The following is a 21311-nucleotide window of genomic DNA, read 5'->3' as shown; positions in this document are numbered from 1 at the left end:
CAAGTGGTGTGCCCCAAGGCTCTGTGTTGGGCCCTCTGTTGTTTTCTATTTTTATAAACGATGTGTCAGCTGCAATCAAGAAGTCTTCGTTCCTAATCTATGCTGATGACATCAAAATATTCAAACGTATTAAGTCTGCTGAGGACTGTGTTTCCCTAAACAAAGATGTGTCCTTGTTCTCTAAATGGTGTTCAAAGAATAGATTAACTCTTAATCCAAAGAAAACAAAGGTCATCTCTTATAGCCGAAAAACAAACATCCTTTACTTTCCTTACACCATTGACGGCGGCGCCCTGTCTAGAGTTGATGGTATCAGAGACCTTGGAGTGCTCTTTGACAGCGCCTTAACTTTCTCGCCCCATGTCGATCAACTTACTTGGCGGGCTCTTCGCTCTCTTGGTGCTGTATGCAGATTTTCACGGGACTTTCGGTCGCCTAATTCATTCCTGAAACTATTCAAAACACTTTGTATTCCTCAACTAGAATATGCCTCTGTCGTATGGAATGGAACCTGTCATTCTAACAGCAAACGTATAGAGCGTGTTCAGACCAAATTTCTATCAATATACAGGCATCGTTTTTCCTCTGGGCCTCCCGAGACTGCCTTAGCAGTATCCAGATTCCCATTGCCTGTCTCTCTGAGTTGTCGGCGAACCCGCCTAGATCTTCTTTTTCTATATAAACTGCTTCATGGTATTATCACATGCCAGGAACTACTTGCACAAGTCAGCCTTCGTGTTTCGCAAAAAACAACAAGGTTTACCCCCCCTTTCCATAATGCTACAGCACTCAACACCCATTCCCCCCTCCAAAGAGTGCAACGTCTCTATAACTGTCACTATGGGAAACTTGATATATTTCAACGTCCCCTTCGGGAGTTTTTGACTGGGTTGTTAGCTGTGATACTATAATTACTCTTCTTTTCGGCACTTTTTTTTGTTTTTTATATGGTTTTTATGTATGAAATGTCTTCATAGTTCTTGTTTCTGGTTTGTAAGTCCAATATATTCGTGACTTTGTGGCTGTAACTGCTTCATCGACTTGTCATATATTACGGTATGCTACTTGCTTTCCATCGCACCCGATTTATTGTGATGTGTCTGGTACTTTCCATCTTCTGTTGCTGTTTTTCATAAATCAGTTCCTGTATTTTGTTTCATACATTCATGTTTAATTGAAGCTTTGTGTTTTCGCCTATATCTGCGAATACGTTTTTATGTCTGCTTACTTCACCCAACTGCTGTGACCATTGTTCCATATACTTTTGCCATTGATCCACCATTAGAGTTTCTTAATCGTCTAATTGTGTTTGGAATACCTTTTTATTATCCTTAGGGTTTTACTGCTTTTTTTTTTCTTCGCTCGTTCTTCTTGTTGACTGTTTATATTGTGAGTTTCTGCTGTATATTAGTGCCGCATTTTGTCTTCCTCAGTGCGCCAGAACCAAGGCCTCGGCTGTTCCTGGGCACTCTAATAAACATTGATTGATTGATTGATTATTATTATTAATATTATTATTATTATTATTATTATTATTATTATTATTATTCGTCTCCCCACGAGGTCTCCCCATGAGGTCGCCCCCCCCCACGAGGTCTCCCCACTCCGGTCTCCCCATGAGGTCGTCGTTCGCCGCAGCTGCCGCCGGTGCAGCGGGCAAAGGCGGCCCCCTCCTGTCCTCGACGAACGCTTCGGCTTTCTTAGAACGCTCCAGCGGTCAACCAGGTGCGGTGTTGAGTGATTTGAGTTGCCCATCGGACTGCCCCTTGCCTCCGCCTCTACGGTCCGACACTGCGAGTAATGGCCCGCCGGTGAACTTAGTGAAGAAAAGAAGCCCTCCTCGCGTTGGTGCATCGGAAGCTTCTGAGTTGGTTGTGGTGCGCCGACCGCCGAGCTCCAGGGCCATCTTTATTTCGAAGTTGTCGGCTAACACGACATCTGGACAACTGTTGGCCCACTTGTCGAATGTGCAAGTCACGCCATTGTCGTGCAAACGCCTTAAAACCAAGCATGACTCCTATTCTTCTTTTTGTGTAACTGTTGACGCAGAGTGTTTCAGGCGCCTGTGCGACCCATCTATGTGGCCAAAGGGCTGCCTCTTCAAGCGTTCCAAGGCAAGCTCCACCCTGGCATGGTGCACAGCTGTGAAACTTATGAGAATGACCAGTAAGAACGACACTCTCGACATCTATTATCAAAATGCTCGGGGTCTACGTACTAAGTCCTCCGAATTTCTTAGAAATGTTGTGTGCTCCAAATTTTCTACTATTGTTATTACTGAAACTTGGCTTTGCGACGATATCTCATCTTCCGACTATTTTCCTCCGACCTATGAAATTTTTAGAAGTGACAGAAAGTTAACTGGGCCCAAGCTAAAGGGTGGCGGTGTTCTCATTGCCATCGATCGCTCAGTGCAATGCGTGCGGCGTGCAGACCTCGAGACTGAGGAATCAGTCTGGCTTGAGGTAGGCCTCAAGAGGGGCGAGAAGCTGTTCATCGGTGCATTCTATATAACCCCGGATATTTTACCTGCTGAATATAATCTAAAGCTCGCATCTATTGAAAATGTTTCCAATTCACACTCCAACCATAAGCTAATTATACTTGGGGACTTCAACACCCCAGGTATTCACTGGAACAGTCTTTCATTTCAGCATAAAAACCATTATGCAGCGCAGAAATGCACCATGTTATTAGATTTTCAATCATTCACCTCCTTGCAGCAGTTCTGCCACATAGAAAACTTCTGTGGTAATGTCCTAGATGTGTGCTTCTCGAACTTGAAAAACGTACAAGTGTGTGCCTCCGAAATATCTCTTGTACACCCCGACAAGTTTCACCCCCCTCTTATTGTCTCTGTCTCTGTCTCTGTTGCTGCCCAGCATTGCTATGGTGGTGTTGACGATTGTGCAGTCCCGCGATATGCTTTCAAGCGTGGAGATTATGTTGGGCTCTATCACTTTTATTCATCTGCTGAATGGTCTAGTGTTTTTGATGTCAATGATGTTGACGAACAGGTTCGACGTTTTACCGAAATTGTCAGGAGTGGCATGGAAAAGTACATCCCTTGTTATAAGCCTGTTCATTCCAAATTTCCCCATTGGTTCTCTAAAGAACTTCGAAGTTCGCTTAAACTTAAGGACAGCGCCCACAAAAAGGCCAAGCGTTCTGGGCTTGACAAGTGGAAAGCGGAGTTTAGTCGGTATCGCTCACTTTGTAAAAGCCTCTCCCGGCGTGACCACCAGCTCTATATAGAGTCGTTAGAGGCTTCTGCGTCTCAGAAACCGGCTGACTTCTGGAGGTATGTACGCGGCCGTTCTAAGGAGTCTAAAGAACACATTAGCCTGCTTAATTCCGATGGGGAACAGGTTGAGGATGTCGCCACTAGCTTTGCTCAGTACTTTCATTCTGTCTTTCAACTGCCAGATGGTCACGACGAATGCCTATCGTTTAATAATATGTCTAATTTTAGTACACTTATGTTCGATGAAAAACTTGTCAATGATAGTCTTAAACGGATGAAACCGTCATTTTCCTGTGGTGCAGACGGAATTCCAGCAGCCCTCATGAAGGCTTACGGCAACATTTTTGTGCCTGTCTTAACTTCCATTTATAATAACTGTTTACTTTTCGGCAAATTTCCTCGTGCATGGAAGATTGCTCGAATTTTTCCAATATTTAAGTCTGGTGATAAGTCAGCCGTTACCAACTATCGCCCAATCTCACTCCTTTGTGTCGCCTCAAAACTCTTTGAGTCAGCTCTGCACAACGTTCTTGCTGCCTGCATCAAGAACGTTCTGATACCAAATCAGCACGGCTTTTTCTCGGGTCGATCGACGGTTACAAATCTCGCAAGCTTCATGACTCAGGCTTCGGCTGCAGTTTGTGAAAACGGCCAGTTGGATGTTATCTATTTTGACCTCAGTAAGGCGTTTGATGTAGTGAACCATAAATTATTAATTAACAAGCTTACTATGCCCAGTGTTGATGCAAGCCTTGTTGCCTTGTTGTCCAACTATCTTTTTGACCGGTCCTTTTACGTTGATGTAAACTTCAAAAGGTCTAGTGTTTACACTGCAACGAGTGGTGTACCTCAGGGTTCTGTGCTGGGTCCACTATTGTTTTCTATCTTTATCAATGATGTGTCAACAGTGTTAACAAAATCTTCATTTCTTCTCTATGCTGATGATGTAAAACTATTTAGGCACATTAGCAGTTTTCAGGACTGCTGTGCCTTGCAGAGGGATGTGTCGGAATTATCGGTCTGGTGCAGCAAAAACTGTCTTATTTTAAATCCAGCTAAAACAAAGGTTGTCACGTACAGCCGGAAAACCCATCGTCTGCTGTTTTCCTACAGTATAGAGGGAGCTCCTTTGCAAAGGGTTGAGGAGATTAGGGACCTCGGAGTTCTTTTCGACAGTACCCTCTCTTTTTCTTCTCATATTAGGCACATCACCCGGCGAGCGCTCCGAAGTCTTGGAAATGTGTGTCGGATTACAAAGGAATTCTCTACTCCAGATCCATTTCTAATGCTATACAATGCAATATGTATCCCCCAGTTAGAATATGCTTCTGTTGCCTGGAACGGCATCTCCAAATCTAGTAGTGAATTAATAGAACGTGTGCAGAAGAAGTTTTTATCCATATTTAAGCACCGTCATCACAATCACAGTTTTCATCCTGATTCTGACTTACCCATAGTTACTTCCATCCCTTCGTTGACCTGCAGACGTATGCGTGCCGACCTTACATTTCTTTACAAAATTGTTCATGGTGACCTTTCTTGCGCGGACCTGCTTAAATGTTTGGAGTTTAGTGTTCCACAGAGGCCAACCAGGTCGCATCGCCCTTTCTTGACCGCTGCGCGCAACTCCGATCATTCTCCAGTGCGCAGAATACAGAATTGCTACAACCGCTTCTCTGAACGCCTTGACATCTTTCAAAGCTCTTTTACAATTTACCGTACTGCGCTGTTGAACACAGTATGTTAAACATCTATGATATCTCTGTCGTTCGTTTTTCTTTTTTTTATTGCTGAAATTTGGTTTCTCTGCGGTTCTGTTTAACCAATATAGTTGCCTGTTTTTGAAACTGTTTACTTATCATGCTTGTCTTATCATTTGTCTCTATACTCTTGTCATTGTTTTTGTCGTCTTACTGTCAAACTTTGTTCTCTGCTTGTTGTGTATTCATTACAATAAGCTGAGCCACAAAGGCATCTTCTTTTTTCTTTTTTACCTGTACCCAGGCTCCGCCTGCGCTTTATTTTTGTAATTTTCGCTACTTCAATATGTGTGTGTCTTGTCGCTTGTTTGTTTCTTGCAATATGTTTCTTGTATTTTGTTTTCATGTAACTATCCGTGCGCCAGCACTCAGGCCTCTGGCTGTTCCTGGGCACGTAAATAAACATGATTGATTGATTGATTGATTATTATTATTATTATTATTATTATTATTATTATTATTATTATTATTATTATTATTATTATTATTATTATTATTATTATTATTATTATTATTATGCACCGCGTCGTCCTGTGTATTTCTTTTTTTTGGTCAACGTCCTTTCCGCGCCTGTTTTCAAAATGAGGCACCGACATACCCTAAGCTTTTGCAATGCCATTAAAGGGACCAGAGAGAGAGTTTTCATCCTGATTCTGACTTACCCATAGTCCCTTCCATCCCCTCCTTGAACTGCAGACGTATGCGTGCAGACCTTACATTTCTTCACAAAATTGTTCATGGCGACCTTTCTTGCGCAGACCTGCTTAACTGTTTAGATTTTAGTGTACCACAAAAGCCCACCAGGTCGCATCGCCCGTTCTTGACCGCTGCGCGCAACTCCAATCATTCTCCTGTGCGCAGAATACAGAATTGTTACAATCGCTTCTTTGAACGCCTTGACATCTTTCAGAAATCCTTTACAATTTACCGTACAGCGCTGTTGAATACAGTATGTTAAACACCTATGATATGTCTGTCGCTCTTTTTTTTCTGGAATTTGGTTTCTCTGCGGTTGTGTCTATCCAACTGATAGTTGCCTATTTTTGAAACTGTTTACTGTCATTTGTTCATATTATCATTTGTCTCTACACTCCGTTGTTTTTGTTGTATTACTGTCAAACTTTGTTGCTCTGGCTGTCGTGTGGCCTTTACGACAGGCAGAGCAACATAGGCATCTTCTTTTTTATTTTTTACCTGTACCCAGGCTCCGCCTGTGCTTTATTTCTGTCATTTTCACTACTTCAATTTGTGTGTCTTGTCGCTTGTTTGTTTCTTGCTATATGTTTCTTGTATTTTGTTTTCATGAAACTACCCGTGCGCCAGCACTCAGGCCTCTGGCTGTTCCTGGGCACGTAAATAAACATGATTGATTGATTGATTGATTGATTATTATTATGACGGTGGTGGTGTGATGATGATGATGAAGAAAGAAAGAAAAACACGCGCCCAGAGTGGGCACGTGTTTTTTTTTTCTCCCTTTGGGCGCGTGTTTCCCTTTCTTCCTTTCTTTCTTACGTATATTTAAGAATGTCAACTTCACTAACCGTAGTAAAAAAGAGAGACTAACAACACCCATATGCTCCGTTTGGCGTTGTAGACTTCCTACTTATCTTCTGTATTTCCTCAACGAGCTCCTCATTTCCTAACCACATATATATATAGTGAATCAGAAATGGGAAATTGGGGACTCGGTGAATTAAGACAGAAGGGCCGTATTCTGAGTCCCTCCTCCACTCTATTTGCTCCCTCCACTCAGCTGAGGGGAGGATTCCGGCATGGGGAAATCGATTTCAACGCTCCCCTCCACTGGAGGCTTGAGTGGAGGAAGGACTCAGAATACCAGGGGAAGGGTTGGCAGTCAAGAAAACCTCAGAAATCAAAGGGGCAGATGCGGTAGGTCATAGAAACAGACCAAGAATTTTATGAGTCAGAAAGAAAGTGGTAAAAAAATGCCCGCACGGTCACACACACACACACACACACAAATATATATATATATATATATATATATATATATATATATATATATATATATATATATATATATATATATATATGTATGTATGTAGCGCGGTCTCAACAAGACAATATCCCTATAAAATAATGAGCAGTCCAGCAGCTGTGATTGAAGCGGATGCCTATCATCAGCTGTTGATGTGCCCAGACCACATACAGACAAGAGCAATGCACTAAGACAGCTGGCCACCGGTTGGATAAACCGTATTTCTGCAACTTCCGGGTGCCGGACAACAAACGGCACAAGTCGCTATTGAATTTTTGCACGAAACTGGACTGCAGACCTTACTGTAGGTTTGCCTTTCCATTCGGCCAGTTCTCTTCCTTTCCTCACTATATTTAATTTTCATACCCCCCCCCTTGCCTACTTCCTTTACTTTGCACTCCCTTCTCTCTTTTGTCGTAAACCTTGTTTCAGATGCCACATGGGAAAACACGTAAGAAAAAATAATGACAACGCATCGCATTTCTAGATACGCTCGGTCCGAATCTTTCTGTTTGCCCAAAGGCACTGGTTCGATCCCCGCAGCTTCGGCCATTTTTCTAGTAGACGCGAAAACCGAAAACTCCCCCATGTGTCGAAATTTCGCCGCACGTATCTCTCCAGTACCCACGCCTCATTTCCCACATGCAACTCCTTTGCATAAAACCCTAAAAATTTGAGTCTTTCTGTATACGTACACCCTTTGTAAAAAATGTTTGGGCCGATCCTAAGCCTTCTGGATCACAAAGAATTCAAATAATTGGCTTAACCTTTAAATGTGACAAAAATATTTTAAGGGAGTAAGAAAGAAAGGTGTTTTCTCTAGTTTCCTGCATAAAAAGTTTCAGCCTCTCTCGAGACGTAAGCTTGTACATCGAATTTTTTGCAGCCTGCGCGTTTCCTGCTTGGCCCACAACATTTCGACAAAGACTGTACATGCTTTGCTTTGGCGTGGAGGGAATCTGGTTACATTGGGAAATATACTCTAGCTCTACATTGAATGGGAGATAGTACTTTCCTGAGGGCGTTTGCTACCCACCGTGGGAGCCACTCATTAGTAAAACTACAGAAAAAAATAATCAATTTGTGAAGACATCCTTTCAACGTCGAAATTAAGTGCGGCAAGGCAAGCACAGGAGAAACGCGTTTGTTTGACAGAACGTAGGCTTTATTTTGAAATAATACTGCACTGCTCTAGAATTTAGTAAGAATAAAGATTTCTGAACAAGTTTGTTCTTTTACCGCCAGTTCCAACTCCTGTAATACAAAACCTGCCTGAAATCCGTGGGGCATACCTAGTGCATGGGTGTAGAGACTGCGACAAAAAGGAGGCATTTGCAATGCCATTTGAGCCGCTGAAACGATGTGCTCTGAGATGTCGAGATTAACGATATAAGTAGAGCGGCGTGCATTGTGCCAACCATTTGACGAGAAGGTGAAGGAGAGGAGGATATGCACACCCTTTTTCACGCAAAGAAAGGCGTCTGCATAGTGCATTGAGTATGTTGTAGGAAGCCGCTGAAAACATCGACGAAGTTCCGCCGTGGAAGCCGGCCGTTCGGTTATTTGCAGCCGCACGACCGGATAACGCCACTATCTGCTCGGCCTGTTTTGTTTTATATTTTTCGGAACGTCCTCGCAAAAAAGAAAGGCACTCGCTTATCTTTCGTTGCCAAGGCAACCGCCTGTCGGCTCTTCGCGAAGGCGGAACAGTGTCGTGAAGCAGTGGCGGATATCGCACCAAGGTACGCCCTTTTCGCAGTTAATTTTGAAGGTTCAGTGCCTGCACTTTGCCCTAGCTATTACCCAAATGAAAACTATTTTCTTCGTGAAGCTAGGCTTTCTCTTCCTCTTTTTGTGGTCTCAGGACTTGTGGTGTCTCTGCATTGCGGCAGTCACTCGGTGTTGTCGATTAGCTTCACACAAAGACTGTCAAACCCAGCCTTTTCTTGCACAGTGCAGCAGCAAACACGTCTGTATTTTAGGATGCTACAACGTTACAAAAACAAATAATTCCTTCAGGCGTTTTTAGAACCTTTCGTAAACTCACGCCCACTACTACTACTAAGGTTTGTTAGCAAAAACATCGCGTTCGCTACTCCATGATAAACCGGCCTTCCGCTCAGTATTGACTTAGCTTAAGCTTAAGGATGCTACGCAAGACCGAGTTCCATTTCCCGATTGAGTAGGCTTTGTTTCCGATGCGAAGTTTGTGTTTCCAAGCTGTTCACGCATCGCAGCGATGCCTTGTGAAAATTTGCAGTAACCGTTGCTGTGTCGATGTCAGTTCGAATTGTCAGAGTGCCACCCCGCTTCCTGCTAGCTTGCAGCGAAATGCAAAATGCCCTGTACTTCTCATAACGCTCTCAACACGGCAGCTGCTGCAGCACTAATGGGTGCAAATTACACTGCGGAAGTCGTTACTTTACAAATATGTCTGCTAGCTGACTTACATGATTCGCTTTGGTACTGCCACAGTTATTGCTATTTGAGTCGATTCTAAAAATTTTATTGTCATAAATAGAGACGTTGTCAAGGAAAAACTTTAAGTGAGCTACTCCCACCACAGCCTGCTCTCCAGCAACAAACCATTGTATTTTTTTGCCCGTATAGCAGCGGCTTTCGACAATGTCTTCCTGTGTATTGTAAGCGTTCTGTAAAAAGTGTGGATTCATGAATCTGAAAAATATTTTATTAAACAGCAGGTGCTATACGCTCAACACCATCTCATTTTACCAGAATGGCTGTACGCACGACAGGCCGATGTTAGCAAAATCTAACTTGTTTTTTTTTTATGCACGCTGTGTCGACAGCTATTCCGACATCCAAACTCAACACCATCCTGTCAATATACTGCGTATAAGTGTAATAAATTAATTGGCCGCATTGCAGAAGTCGGAACTCGCTAACTTGGACGAATTTTTCGTACCCTGTGTCGGTAACGACTTAGAACGTAGCACTCTACGCCCCTCGTAAAGGACATTGTGTACCATTATCATCGAGTGGTTGCTTTAAGAAGCTAGACAACGAAACACAATTTATAACTGCTTCCTTGTGGGGATTCTATTACCTTGCATTTTTGTTCAAGGTGTGCGATTGCTGAAAGTGTTTGTGAACAAAGGGATATCTGAACGGTTACATTTGTGTCGGCTAGCGCCTGCCTATTCAGTCGCCACCTAGCATTTCTGTGTATTGTTAAGTCTTATTCTGGGTTTCACTTTTGTTGGTGATACCGCTGAAGCAGACTACCAGAAACTGTAGAATAAATAAGAGTAGACACAGCACCGACAGCAGAAGGGTGTCCATTGGTGCTGTGGTCTCGTATCTCTTCATGATCCTTTTTCCCGTCATTTTTATTTTTCTGTAATATGACAGAGAGGCACCACCAATCCCTTGTTAGTCCTGCATACGAACTACAATTGTGGAGACTGTTTTTTACTTCTCCCTCAAGAAAAGATGCTCAAGAAAAAGGCGTATCCTAGAATCGCAATCGAACTCCGGTCCCTCGCGCTATGAAGCCGACGTCTATACGATTCCGCCATTCCGGCGCGGTCGAAGAAGTTCAAATTTCGGACTAGGGCTCAGGTTTCATAGGAGAAAGCTTCGCGTTTCAGCCATCGTTCTTTTAAGAAAGTGGCTTTGATTTTGTTTTTGTACAGGTGTAACAGTGAGATAACTGCCCAACGGATTCCGTACACAACAACAGTAATACAATACGACACGGATAGTGCTGCCCTGCCCCTTTGTTGACGCTTGAATAAACAACAAAGCACTGCGATTTATCTCGAAGGTAGTCACAGCTGCTTGATGAATAAGAAGACGGAAGCTATTCTGATGTTTTCCTCGCCACGGAAGGTGATGACGTAAGATGACGCTCCTGTGTTTCCATCGCCACTCGAGATACCACCTTGGAATTGATCAAAATTGCACTTGCATATAAGTATCTTGGTCGTTTGGCCACAACGGATTCGCAAAGCCAGCTTGCAGAGTCAGCTGGCGCCAGAGCCTGGCCGTAGTGCAGCAGTCAGCGTTGAACATGCATGCAGTATTGCCTTGTTAAAACGGCAGATCCAAGGTCTTCCATTTTTATTATCTATATGCACTGTCAGCCCCCTTTGTGCCCATCTCTGGTCAGGCTATTCGCCGGATGTTCGTGTAATGGGAATTTATTTGCTATTGGGATTACAGAGAAAAAGTGTGAAAGAATTTTGATTTATGTAGGTAGCCTCTACGCACGACAGGGGCGGTACCTCTGCACCATGAAGCCGGCTTTTCGCAACTAATGCTAGGTGTGCTTTCATGCGTATGGAAATACACTATGTTGTTTGTACGACCTTATTATTTTTAAATACACTTGAATTTCGTTCTAATTTTGGTGCGAAAGCACAATTAGTCCATCTACGACGATTTTGCGAATATATAAGGTTACTTCTACGCATTTTGTTCGAACTAACCTCCGGATGTTTCTCGCTCGCCTAAGCACAAATAAGACCTAATTAGGCATTTTTATTATAACAGCGAAGCTGTTTAGCGAATGGTAATTTTTCGTGTCCGCACTTAAAAATACCAAGAAATTGTCGAGCACGCACACGTGAGTGAGCGCCTCGCGGGTACCTCCCGGTAGACAAGAAAACCAAGATGCCTAGCGCTCATGTGCATGTCTCGCGATGACCACTCAACGTCCCCCGCGCACGTTTGTCAAGCCAAAAGTTCCCACTTAGGCAGATTGGCCAAGATGGGGGAAAAAATCCAGCGTACGTCGTAATCGTGGCAAGACTTGGTGGGAACATCTTGCTCTGTGCTGGGAACGACAAAGACACGTCAAAACGTACGCCCCTCCAAGGGGATGTCCAATGATTATTACTTCAAAAAAATGAAAGAAGATCACACTTATAGCAACTATTTTGGAGGTCGTTGCGGCAGCGAAGAAGCAAATCGGCTGCAATCGTGGACTTAAACGTTCGTGATGGTCGTGAATGTTGCGAACGGCTTCGCTAATTTCAAGCCTTACGCTCTAGTGTGAGCTTCCTTCATTTTTCTCACTCCCAAGATAGGTAACGTTAATTTATACCGTAGTATCGCGGAAATTTTTAACAGCTGTGCATGCACACTAGTGAACATGGGTCCTCCAAATAAGCTGAAGTTACGGGGGTGTTCTTACGCCAGTAAGTGCATTTATCCATTGCGAAATATTTTGGTGTGTCTAAAGCAAAGAAGCTCCAGGCGCTACCCAGGTTTTCGTACTTTGTGTGGAAGCTGAGACAAATACCCGCTCCGGAGTCTCAGTGGCTAGGGCATTCGGCTGCTGAGCCCAAGGATGCGGGTTTGATTCCCTGCCGCGGTGGCTGCTTTTCAGATGGAGGCACAAAGCGAAAACGCCCGTGTGTTGAGATTTCGACGGACGTTAAAGATTCCAAGGTGGTCAAAATTAATCCGAAGCCCTCCACTACGCCGTGCCTCATAGAAAAAGTGTATCTTCGGCGCCTTAGACTCAGTACATCTAATCAACCGTAAGCAAATGTTTTCACTTATCGTGTACCCGACAGGAGCACTGTGCAGAAAGATGCCGGTCAAGGTTCTTCTACGGGGGTTCACACCAGACATCCCGGAAGATCAGCCGGTGACCTTCATCAACGACTTGCCGAGATCCGTACTTTGCGTCCAGTGCGACAACGTCTCTTCAACGCTGTTCAAGGACCCTCGTGGCCATGGTTACTGCTACTCTTGCGTTGGTATGTGCACCACTGAAGAAGATGGCTTCAATTGCTCAACCTGCGACCGCAATTTCGACCCCCAACAGGTAAGAGAAGCCTTTGATATATTGGGATTGGTTTATGGCAAAAATTCACAATCTACGAAATGAAGTATGATGTCTGGAGGAGTTAAAAATTGTTGCTCCTGAAATGTGCCAACAATTACCTTAACGGAGGGGCAGCTTTGTGCACTTTTCGAAACTGATGGGACGAACATTTTTATCCAAAGTGGCTGCCGATATTTTCCTCTCCTGCTCAACACGCGACAAGCAAACAGCATATCATCGTCAAACGAACGAACTTAAACGTACCCTGTCTGATATGTTGTCCTAATACAATTTTGGAGAAAAGCGCGAAACGAAGGGGACAATTAAGTGCACCAACTACCCCTACTCGCCACTTTGCTACAGTCCTCTGCGAGTCTGGGGACTGTGGCGACTGGGGTGTTGTTGTGCCATGTGTCACCTTCACCTACAATTCTTCTCGACACGACACGACCGGCTATTCTCCTTTTAACCGTTTTTTTTTTCGGCCGCGAGCATACTCTTCCGCTCGACACGCTGGTCGCGCCTGCACCGTCACTTTCGGGTATACGCACGAGACGTCATCGCGCGGACTGATCTGGAAGGCTAGATTGCCCTGCCCGTCTATCTTCATCGCAGTCGCGAAAAAAGTGCGCTTACAACCACGGGGACGGCACAGTGCACTTTGCTCCGGCGTCTCTGGTGCTCCTTTGAACCCTGTACGGCCGCATGGGTTTGTGCCCAAAACTCCTGCCACTGGGCTCTAGTCCTTATCGCATACTGCGGGGGGAAACTGATGCGGCATAAATGATTTCCCCTGTTGCTGGTGGAAATATGGCTGCCACAACTGGTCGTACGCGTGAAGTCGAGACACATGCTCCAAAGTGTGTGTGCCATGCATCGTCGGCGTCGCTCCGCTCACTGTTCTCGCTCCATGGTTGCCTCCCTGTTTAGGCGAACTCGGGCCGATTTACAAGCAAGATAAATCCGAGCAGGAAAAGATTTATCAACTTACAGTAAAATGAATAGTGTCATTGCATTATACATTGCATTTTATATGTTTAGTAAAGTGGTCTCGTTGCGCTTAACACCGACGATTCCGCACGTCTGTGCTGTTGGTACAGCTGGCAACATGTCTACAGGTTGTCTGTATTGTTGTAGGAGAGCACGAAGAGTCAGCGGAGACCACGCGAGAGCGCCCCGCGCTGCTCCCCTCAATATACTGAGGATGATGATGATGATGATGATGATGATGATTGCTAGTGGTATCCCCTTTGTAGCCTGTGATGTCGTATCATCTCACCAAATTTGGAACTGTCATTAGCGCTTCCTCGATGCTTTGGAAGAAACTTTAACATTGACGTCATCATGACGACACATTCGGGCTCTCATTGCCTGCGGCCGCATGGATGCAGCCAATGAGATCCCGAATGTGTCGTCATAATGATGTCAATGACTGCCACTACCCACGACTACACCATGCGATTGGCGTGCAAATCGCACGGTGTAGTCGTGCATGTGTGTCGCAGTTAGGCCGTACCACTCATCGCACCCTCAGCCTTCATAGCCAACGCCAAAACGGCGCTTGCTCCGCTGGGGAGTTGTGCAACGGGTTGTGTGGTCCATGCCCGCAACGAGGACATTCCGCATGAGCCCAGGAAAAGAGGTAGACTTTCGGAATGCGGTTTCAGCTGTGCTGATGCCAACTGTCGCGGTGCATCTTCGGCTATAAATATTGTAAATTTATCTTTTCAGGTCTTCTGCCACATATAAATATCGAGTAATATTGCCACAATTACTAACGTTAAAACGTATACCATGCCGTCGCTACGTAAGCTCTGTGTGAAATTTAAGTTGCGTCTGAGATACTGCCCAGGCTTAAATGTCCACAATTGCGAATACTTGCAAAGTACCGAATGCCAAGTTACAACTTCCCAAAAACAACTCAGTGAAACGTGTGATGCCGGTTTGCGAGAGGGCGCAGCGGAGTGCAGCGGCAGGTCGACAGTTTCTTTTCGTCGGCCGTTTCATGTAATGGGTGAAGGCTAAAAAATAATACGCCATTTTGCGAACCAAATCGTGTTTTATTTTGGATACCACGCATGGCACCACTATTCTATATTGATTATTTTTTCCAAGATGGCCTCCAAGTCTACAATGAAATGACATCGCCATTAATTCGTTTTCTAAATATAATCTGAAGTGTCGTTGCCGTTCTCGGTGTTAAACCAAATAAACCACAAAATTCGATTTTCCTGTTTTAGCGCGCACGAAGTTGTTTCGTAAAGATTTTTTTTTGTAGACTCTAGTATCTTGTTTCAACACTGTAAGGATTATGTACTTTGTGAATACAGCCCCTGTGTTTTCATCTTTTTTCTTCACTAAATGCGGAAAAATATGAATCAGTTCAGAGCAGCCGCCATGTTAGTGTTGCGAATAATTTTAAGCAAAATTTTCTCTAATGCAGAAATTTGCAGCATCCGCCTGAGTTCGTCCGCGACATCATATTTCCTAGATGATACCGAACTAGCACTTCCTGTGAAGCCTAGCACCATCTACAGGCTCGCTTTCAATACTGGTGACTTTTTTGACCAGCTGTTAAAAACCATTCCCATTCCGACCTTTGAGGTTTGGAGGCACAATCTATGTGTTCAGTGGTTGCGGCCTGACTTAGAGTGAATGCAGGTCTTTTGTTACGTTGAGTATTTTTTTTTTCGTTAAAGTGTATTAGTGTAACTAAAAAGTGTAATTTTTCGCAACCAAAGTGGTTCGATAGGTTCCAGACATGCTTCAGGTGTCGTATACAACGCATCACCTTATTCAATTGAAGCTTTGCACAGCGCAGGAAGGGCCACTTCTGTATAGCTGTGAAATGTAATGTACCCGCAGACGTCTCTCAAAGATACAGGAGCACATACGCTCGGACGGGGATTTGCCACGGCAGGATAAAACGCTTTGCCAAAATAATTAATCCCCAAACAACCAATTCGACGTTATGAAAAATCACAAAAATCTCGTATCGGTCAATAAATAATTTTATCAGTAATATCTTAACATCAGCAGAAATTCGCAGACTCTAAATGGCGCTAATGTTTGAAATATTCGCAATTTTGAGATTTCAGTAATTAATCCCTCGTCAGGTCTTGTTCGAAATTGTTGAGCCTCGGCTGCTACTAGCCTCTTTTATTTTCGACTTTCAGTAAAATATTGCTTCCACCAGCGCAAAGTTAATCATTATTTGGCCTTCTGCAAAAAGGCGTTGAGTAAGCCTTAACAAAGCTTCCTAATAAAATTGCGCGTTCCTAACCTAAGCTCGCTAACTGATCCCCGATAAATTTATGCAGCCCAATTTTAGGCACACTCCGTTTTTTAGCGCACAGATTTATCATATCTACTAGAGACATCAAATTTTCACTAACGTTATCCTTTTTAAGCTTGTTGAAGATGACTCAACCCAAAGAAAACTCCGCACGGAAAAGCTCATCTGTCCACGCAGCGCTAAATCGGAGGCGGTGGAGATACCTTTTCAGGTACTGAAGGTAAAGTAGCATCCCTCATTAATCCGGTAGAAAAATATGCAGTGGCCAATAAGGCATTTTGAACCAGAGAAAAACACCCAGGCTTGGGTGCGTCAGCCATTCGCGAACACAGTGTCTCGAGTGCCGTCTGGCGGCGCTTTGGCTCAGCGCTGCAGGCATGGCTGGAGTGCCGCGCGACGACATTCGTATAATTAGGAGTAAGCTAGAGCCGCCCAAAGCGTCGATCGTTGTTTTGTAGGGGTTCCGTTATAGCTTCTTGACGCCAAGGATGGTGATTGGAGATAGGCTCTTGTTTCGGTAGTTGTTTTTTTTTACCTTTAAATTGAATTATAATTTTTAAGGCTCAGGTTGGATTTTGGTGATTGAAATGATTCCGTTGTGTTCGTTAGGTCATGTTATGTTAGTTTAGGTTAGGTCATCTTTACTTAGGGAGAGCGATGTAGTCTCAGACGCGACATTTTTTTCAAAAAAATGCCTATGGACGTCGACATAGTGAAGCGCTTATAGTACCGTTGGACGGCGCTCTAGACACGGCCATTCACGAAAGTCACTGCATTTCACTGAAGTACGAAGTGCTATATAGTGCTTTGTCACTGTGTATGCCAGTGTTTTAAGGTGAACGCCTTAGGTGACCTAGTCTAGGAAAAACCGCCGTTGCCGACCCGCAGCACTAAAGAGTAAATAACTGAATGCAGATGTCATATGATGGGATTGGAGCCCGCGTCCCCATAGGAGGGTTCGGGATAGTGCAATGTGCGATTGCAGCATCAATAAATACAATAATAAATCAGTAGCAGCCCAGTGCTGTACCAACCATGCTATCCCAGCACGTTTCGAGCGGTAGAACAAATGGTGATGTAGTGGTTCTTTTCCTAGTGGTTCATACCCACTTGGGGGGTTGGCCAGGAATCAGCAGCATTGAGGTGCTAATGTACCAGCTTAACAAAATTCACTGAACTGTGAAATGTGAACGCACAGGTCGAAGAATAGTGCATGCTGGGTGAAACCTGAGCACGATGGCACCGTAGCAGAACAGGGGCATTCCAGCCACAGAACCCCAATTCTAGGGGAGATGTATCGTGTTCCGGTCTGCTTGCTGACTTCGTATGTACAGAAAGACGAAGAGACGAAAGTGGAGCAAAAGACCCGAACGTGAAGTAGCAGAACGGAAGCCGGTCGAAATAATTTGCGCACAGTACGTGGAAACGAAAGCTAAGAAATAAACGCAAATACGATATTCCAGAAAAGAAGTTGTTAATAAGTATCGCTAAAATTTCGCCTTCAAAGAACGTAAGCAGACCAAAGTGTCCCGAGGAATGTTTTCCAATGCCATTTGCCTATGACTCAGAGAGAGAGAGGGAGAGAGAGAGAGAGAGAGATATTTGAATGGAATGAAAACACAGAGGTCGACCTGATCGTGTATTCTCTGACCTGCTACTCTGTTTGGGGGAGGGGAAAAAGAGCACGTATAGAAAGGGTGACAGGTATGATGATTGATATATAGGTGGTAGTATGCGCATATACGAAATGCCTATTCCATGTACAGTAGATGTTCAATAGTTCACCACAAAGGGAATGGGGTGCAACCTGTCTCCAAACAGCTGCTTTTAAAGAATGCCCGCACTGCCTTGAAGGCCCTGTTTGAATACTGTGGGTCTGGCCAGGGTCCCAGCACGACGTCTTCAAACAAAGCCCTATTGTCCCCGGGCTAACGATGTGGCTGTTACAGCTCGAACACACACGATAGCAAAATGAATCTAGGAATGCTCTTTGGGAGAGCACCTTACAGCCAAGTTATTTTTCGCAGAATGAGCGTGACCTTGGTGTTTTCATAAAATCTTGTATTAGTGTTCCTTAATTTGCATTGCAGGCCCACCTTAATGGCTGCTATTGTAACTATGGCTCGGGAGATTTAAACCGGGGCAAAGAGGATGGAGGAATTCGACCCAAAGCAGTGAAGCAAGAACTAGATCAACCCGAATCCGTGAATCCAGAAGAGCGAGCTCAAGCCGATGTGTTGATTACAGAAGAACCTGAGCAACCGCCCTCTCTGCAGGTAATAGTAATTTCGCTTGCATGAGGCGTGATTAAAGGTTGTTATGCCGTTAATAGCGTCATGCGGTTACGCTTCAACACTTAGTATTCAACACTTTGGCGAGCGGTATTTTCACTCTCTATTGTGGACTTGCTCTCTAGAGCATACCAAAGAATGAGGCAGGCACACTGGAGGCAGGCAAACTCTTTACTCACATTGAGTCGGGTTCAACACCGACACATCTTCGGGCAGAAGTCGTCACTCGTCGGATTCCAAGTGCCGGGAGGGCTCCACGCGTTTACTCCACTTCTTTAATTCGTTACATGGGGTGCCCCCACTGACCCGCATGTTCCCGCGCCACCTTCCGGTGTACGGGGTCCCCAGGTTCGTGCGGCCGGTTGACTGGTCGACCAATCAGTGGACGATATTGGCATGGGGAGCGTTGCCGAATGAGAAAGAGGGCACAGCCAAAGTGATCCCCACAACATAGACCGGCCAGTCATCTTCGGATGAACATGACCACTTAGTGCTGGTAGCATTGGTGAGATATTTATCTAAGGTTTGGGTCTGGCATGCCTGTCTAAATTAGGTAGCTTTTAGCCGTCTAGAAAAATCGTTGACTAGTAAATATCGTGGGATATAACAAAAATAATGCGGCGTGAAAGTAGGTCTGGGTTTTTCGATTATGCCATACCCCGCTGAACTTCCGTCTTGGCAACCTAATGTATCCTACAGCTGTATTTCATGTTGTTGAGTGACTCCGTTTTCCTGTCACTGCTTAGTGAAGGGACTTGTAGTGATCACACTACTCGTTGTACAACTTCTTTCTCTGTTTAGACCCTTTACACCACCGGTAGTGCACATGCTATCACATGCAAGGCACTTCACACAACACGACACAAACACTTCAGAGAACTCTACAGACAACATGTTCCCCTACATCCATCGTTGTTTCTAGGTGACGATGCCATGGTTTCCGTGAAACGTGTATTTGAGTATTTGTCAGACGTCAAGTTTTTAAACCACATTTCCTATCACGCATAATCAAATCTGGCCCTGTACACCAGCCGTCACCATTATCTTTAATTGATTTTACTATGCTCGGTTTACACGTTTTTATACCTACCCTTGTGTGGTAATCACTTCTCTTCATTAAACAACCTCTTCTCTGGCGCTCTTTGCCCTCGTTGGCCTTGCACCATTAAACACTAACCATCATCATCATCATCATCATCATCATCCTTTACACCATCGTCCTCGCTGTGCCCGGTTGCGCAAACCCATTTCTTGCTGGCACCCACATGTCGTATACCAGTAATCTGTCAATAAATATGGGCTTTTTGCTTTAATAATGCACTCTATGTCCGTGATGTCCTTGCATTTCAATGCACTGCTAGCTGGTTTACGTTTAGCAACGCAAAGCAGCTGGAATTACATTGGGAATACATCGGGAAATACACTGCAATAACCATGGCTCCGGCGGTAGCCAAAAACCAAGTATTGATGTGGTGGTCTAGTTCTAATGCCCACAGCCCCCGTTATCTTTGTCCACATACTCGTAAATGAGAGGGGAACCATTTATTTGAGCTGAAATCGTCACCTTCTGAACTGAACTGAAACCGTCAATGTAGGCTTGCTACTACAGGTGATTGGGAGCACAAACCGGGATCAAAAGCTAAATGAAGATACAAGAAAATGCACAAAGTTGTGTTTAAAAATTGTTGTTGTTTGTGGTAGTGATGAAGAGTGCTCATAATTGGTGAAATAGTTTGAATTCGCACTTATAAATTTCTATGATACATAACAGTCACTGTATAAAGGTTTATTATCACGTCAGCGAAGCATTTAGTAGGAAATGTGTGACAAGGTGCTTCTGCTGACCACTGTGCAATATAGGGCATGGTAGACTTGCATCGTGGCCTCTTATGATACGGCGTTGACGCTCAGAAATGAACACTGCCACATCCAGTATCATAGCGGAAAACCAAATTTCCCTGCCTTCACATTTTATAGCCTCGCTGAAGCTGCTCTTCTGTCACTTTGTTTTCCTTTTGTAGGGGAAAAATATGTAAAGTTATTAACATACATTTACTTTTCAGAGAATCGTTCTCTCAATTTTATAAATGTTTAGTCTTTAGTGTGTAAAAGATCTTATTGCAAGTCTGGCGTCCGTGCTTTTTATCCCACGTACAGTGTGCTGCAATAAAACAATTCGGCACCGTTTGGAAGACTCGATGTGGTTGCAGTATGAACTATGAAATATCTTACTGGATATTCTTTTCCACTGCAGACTTTTTCAATATCACGTTGCTCGATCTGCAAAACGACAATGTCCAAGAAACATATCAACCAACACATGAAATCATGCCTGAAAACTCCCCAAGAATGGCGAGGATCCCAGCAGTGCGAAGGCATTGCTCAACCCGTGAGTGTAATGTTTTTTGTGTCGTGGTAGAGCGAATTTTTATTTATGCAATGATAACGGGAGCTAGCGAGCAGTTATAAGCATTCGGTAGCCATTAAACAATACCGACAACCGCAACTTCATCTGCTGTGGTCGAAAAGTACTGCGGGCATTTTGAGTTAAATAGGGGGTTGCTTCAGGATATTCGGGGTTAATTGAAATCCCGCCAAATTTATGTTGTAGCGTGAAGGGGCCATGCCGGCAAAACACATGTTTGGTTCATTGGAAAGATTTCCTCGTTCGAATCATACTGACACCATTCTTAACGTGAACTGCACTTGAATAAACTATATAATTAGGAAAAAAAGGAATGTCTATGCGACCCATTAGCCCATTCCCCCTGCAGATCCTATGATGTCATAAGCACCACCTCTGCGATTGGCTGAGGCCGGCAAAAGCAAACGCAAGTTAGCAGAGCTTACAAGCTTGCAGAACGAGCTATTCGCGCTTAAATTTAGGGCACATTCTGTTTAGAGAAGGCACACGTAAACAGA

At 44.2% G+C, this 21311-nt stretch overlaps 1 protein-coding gene across 2 annotated transcripts in view; it reads left to right on the top strand.

The window, feature by feature from the left end:
- The first annotated feature begins 8311 nt into the window (after window positions 1-8311).
- LOC144142303 (uncharacterized) overlaps window positions 8312-21311 on the top strand; it is a 39467-nt gene continuing 26467 nt past the window's right edge. Inside the window, exons 1-5 of one of the 2 annotated variants that reach the window (XM_077673702.1) lie at window positions 8312-8748; window positions 12550-12803; window positions 16214-16318; window positions 18189-18374; window positions 20644-20778. In XM_077673702.1, coding sequence (XP_077529828.1) covers window positions 12567-12803; window positions 16214-16318; window positions 18189-18374; window positions 20644-20778 — 663 coding nt within the window. In that variant the 5' untranslated portion in view covers window positions 8312-8748; window positions 12550-12566. The remainder of the gene's footprint in view (window positions 8749-12549; window positions 12804-16213; window positions 16319-18188; window positions 18375-20643; window positions 20779-21311) is intronic. The other variant, XM_077673703.1, reaches the window with a different exon arrangement.

Source organism: Haemaphysalis longicornis, unplaced genomic scaffold (genome assembly GCF_048455015.1).
Source record: "Haemaphysalis longicornis isolate Haplotype H1 unplaced genomic scaffold, Haemaphysalis longicornis Haplotype H1 scaffold_6, whole genome shotgun sequence".
Classification (NCBI taxonomy): Eukaryota; Metazoa; Arthropoda; class Arachnida; order Ixodida; family Ixodidae; genus Haemaphysalis; species Haemaphysalis longicornis.
This window is presented reverse-complemented; position numbering and strand designations above follow the sequence as displayed.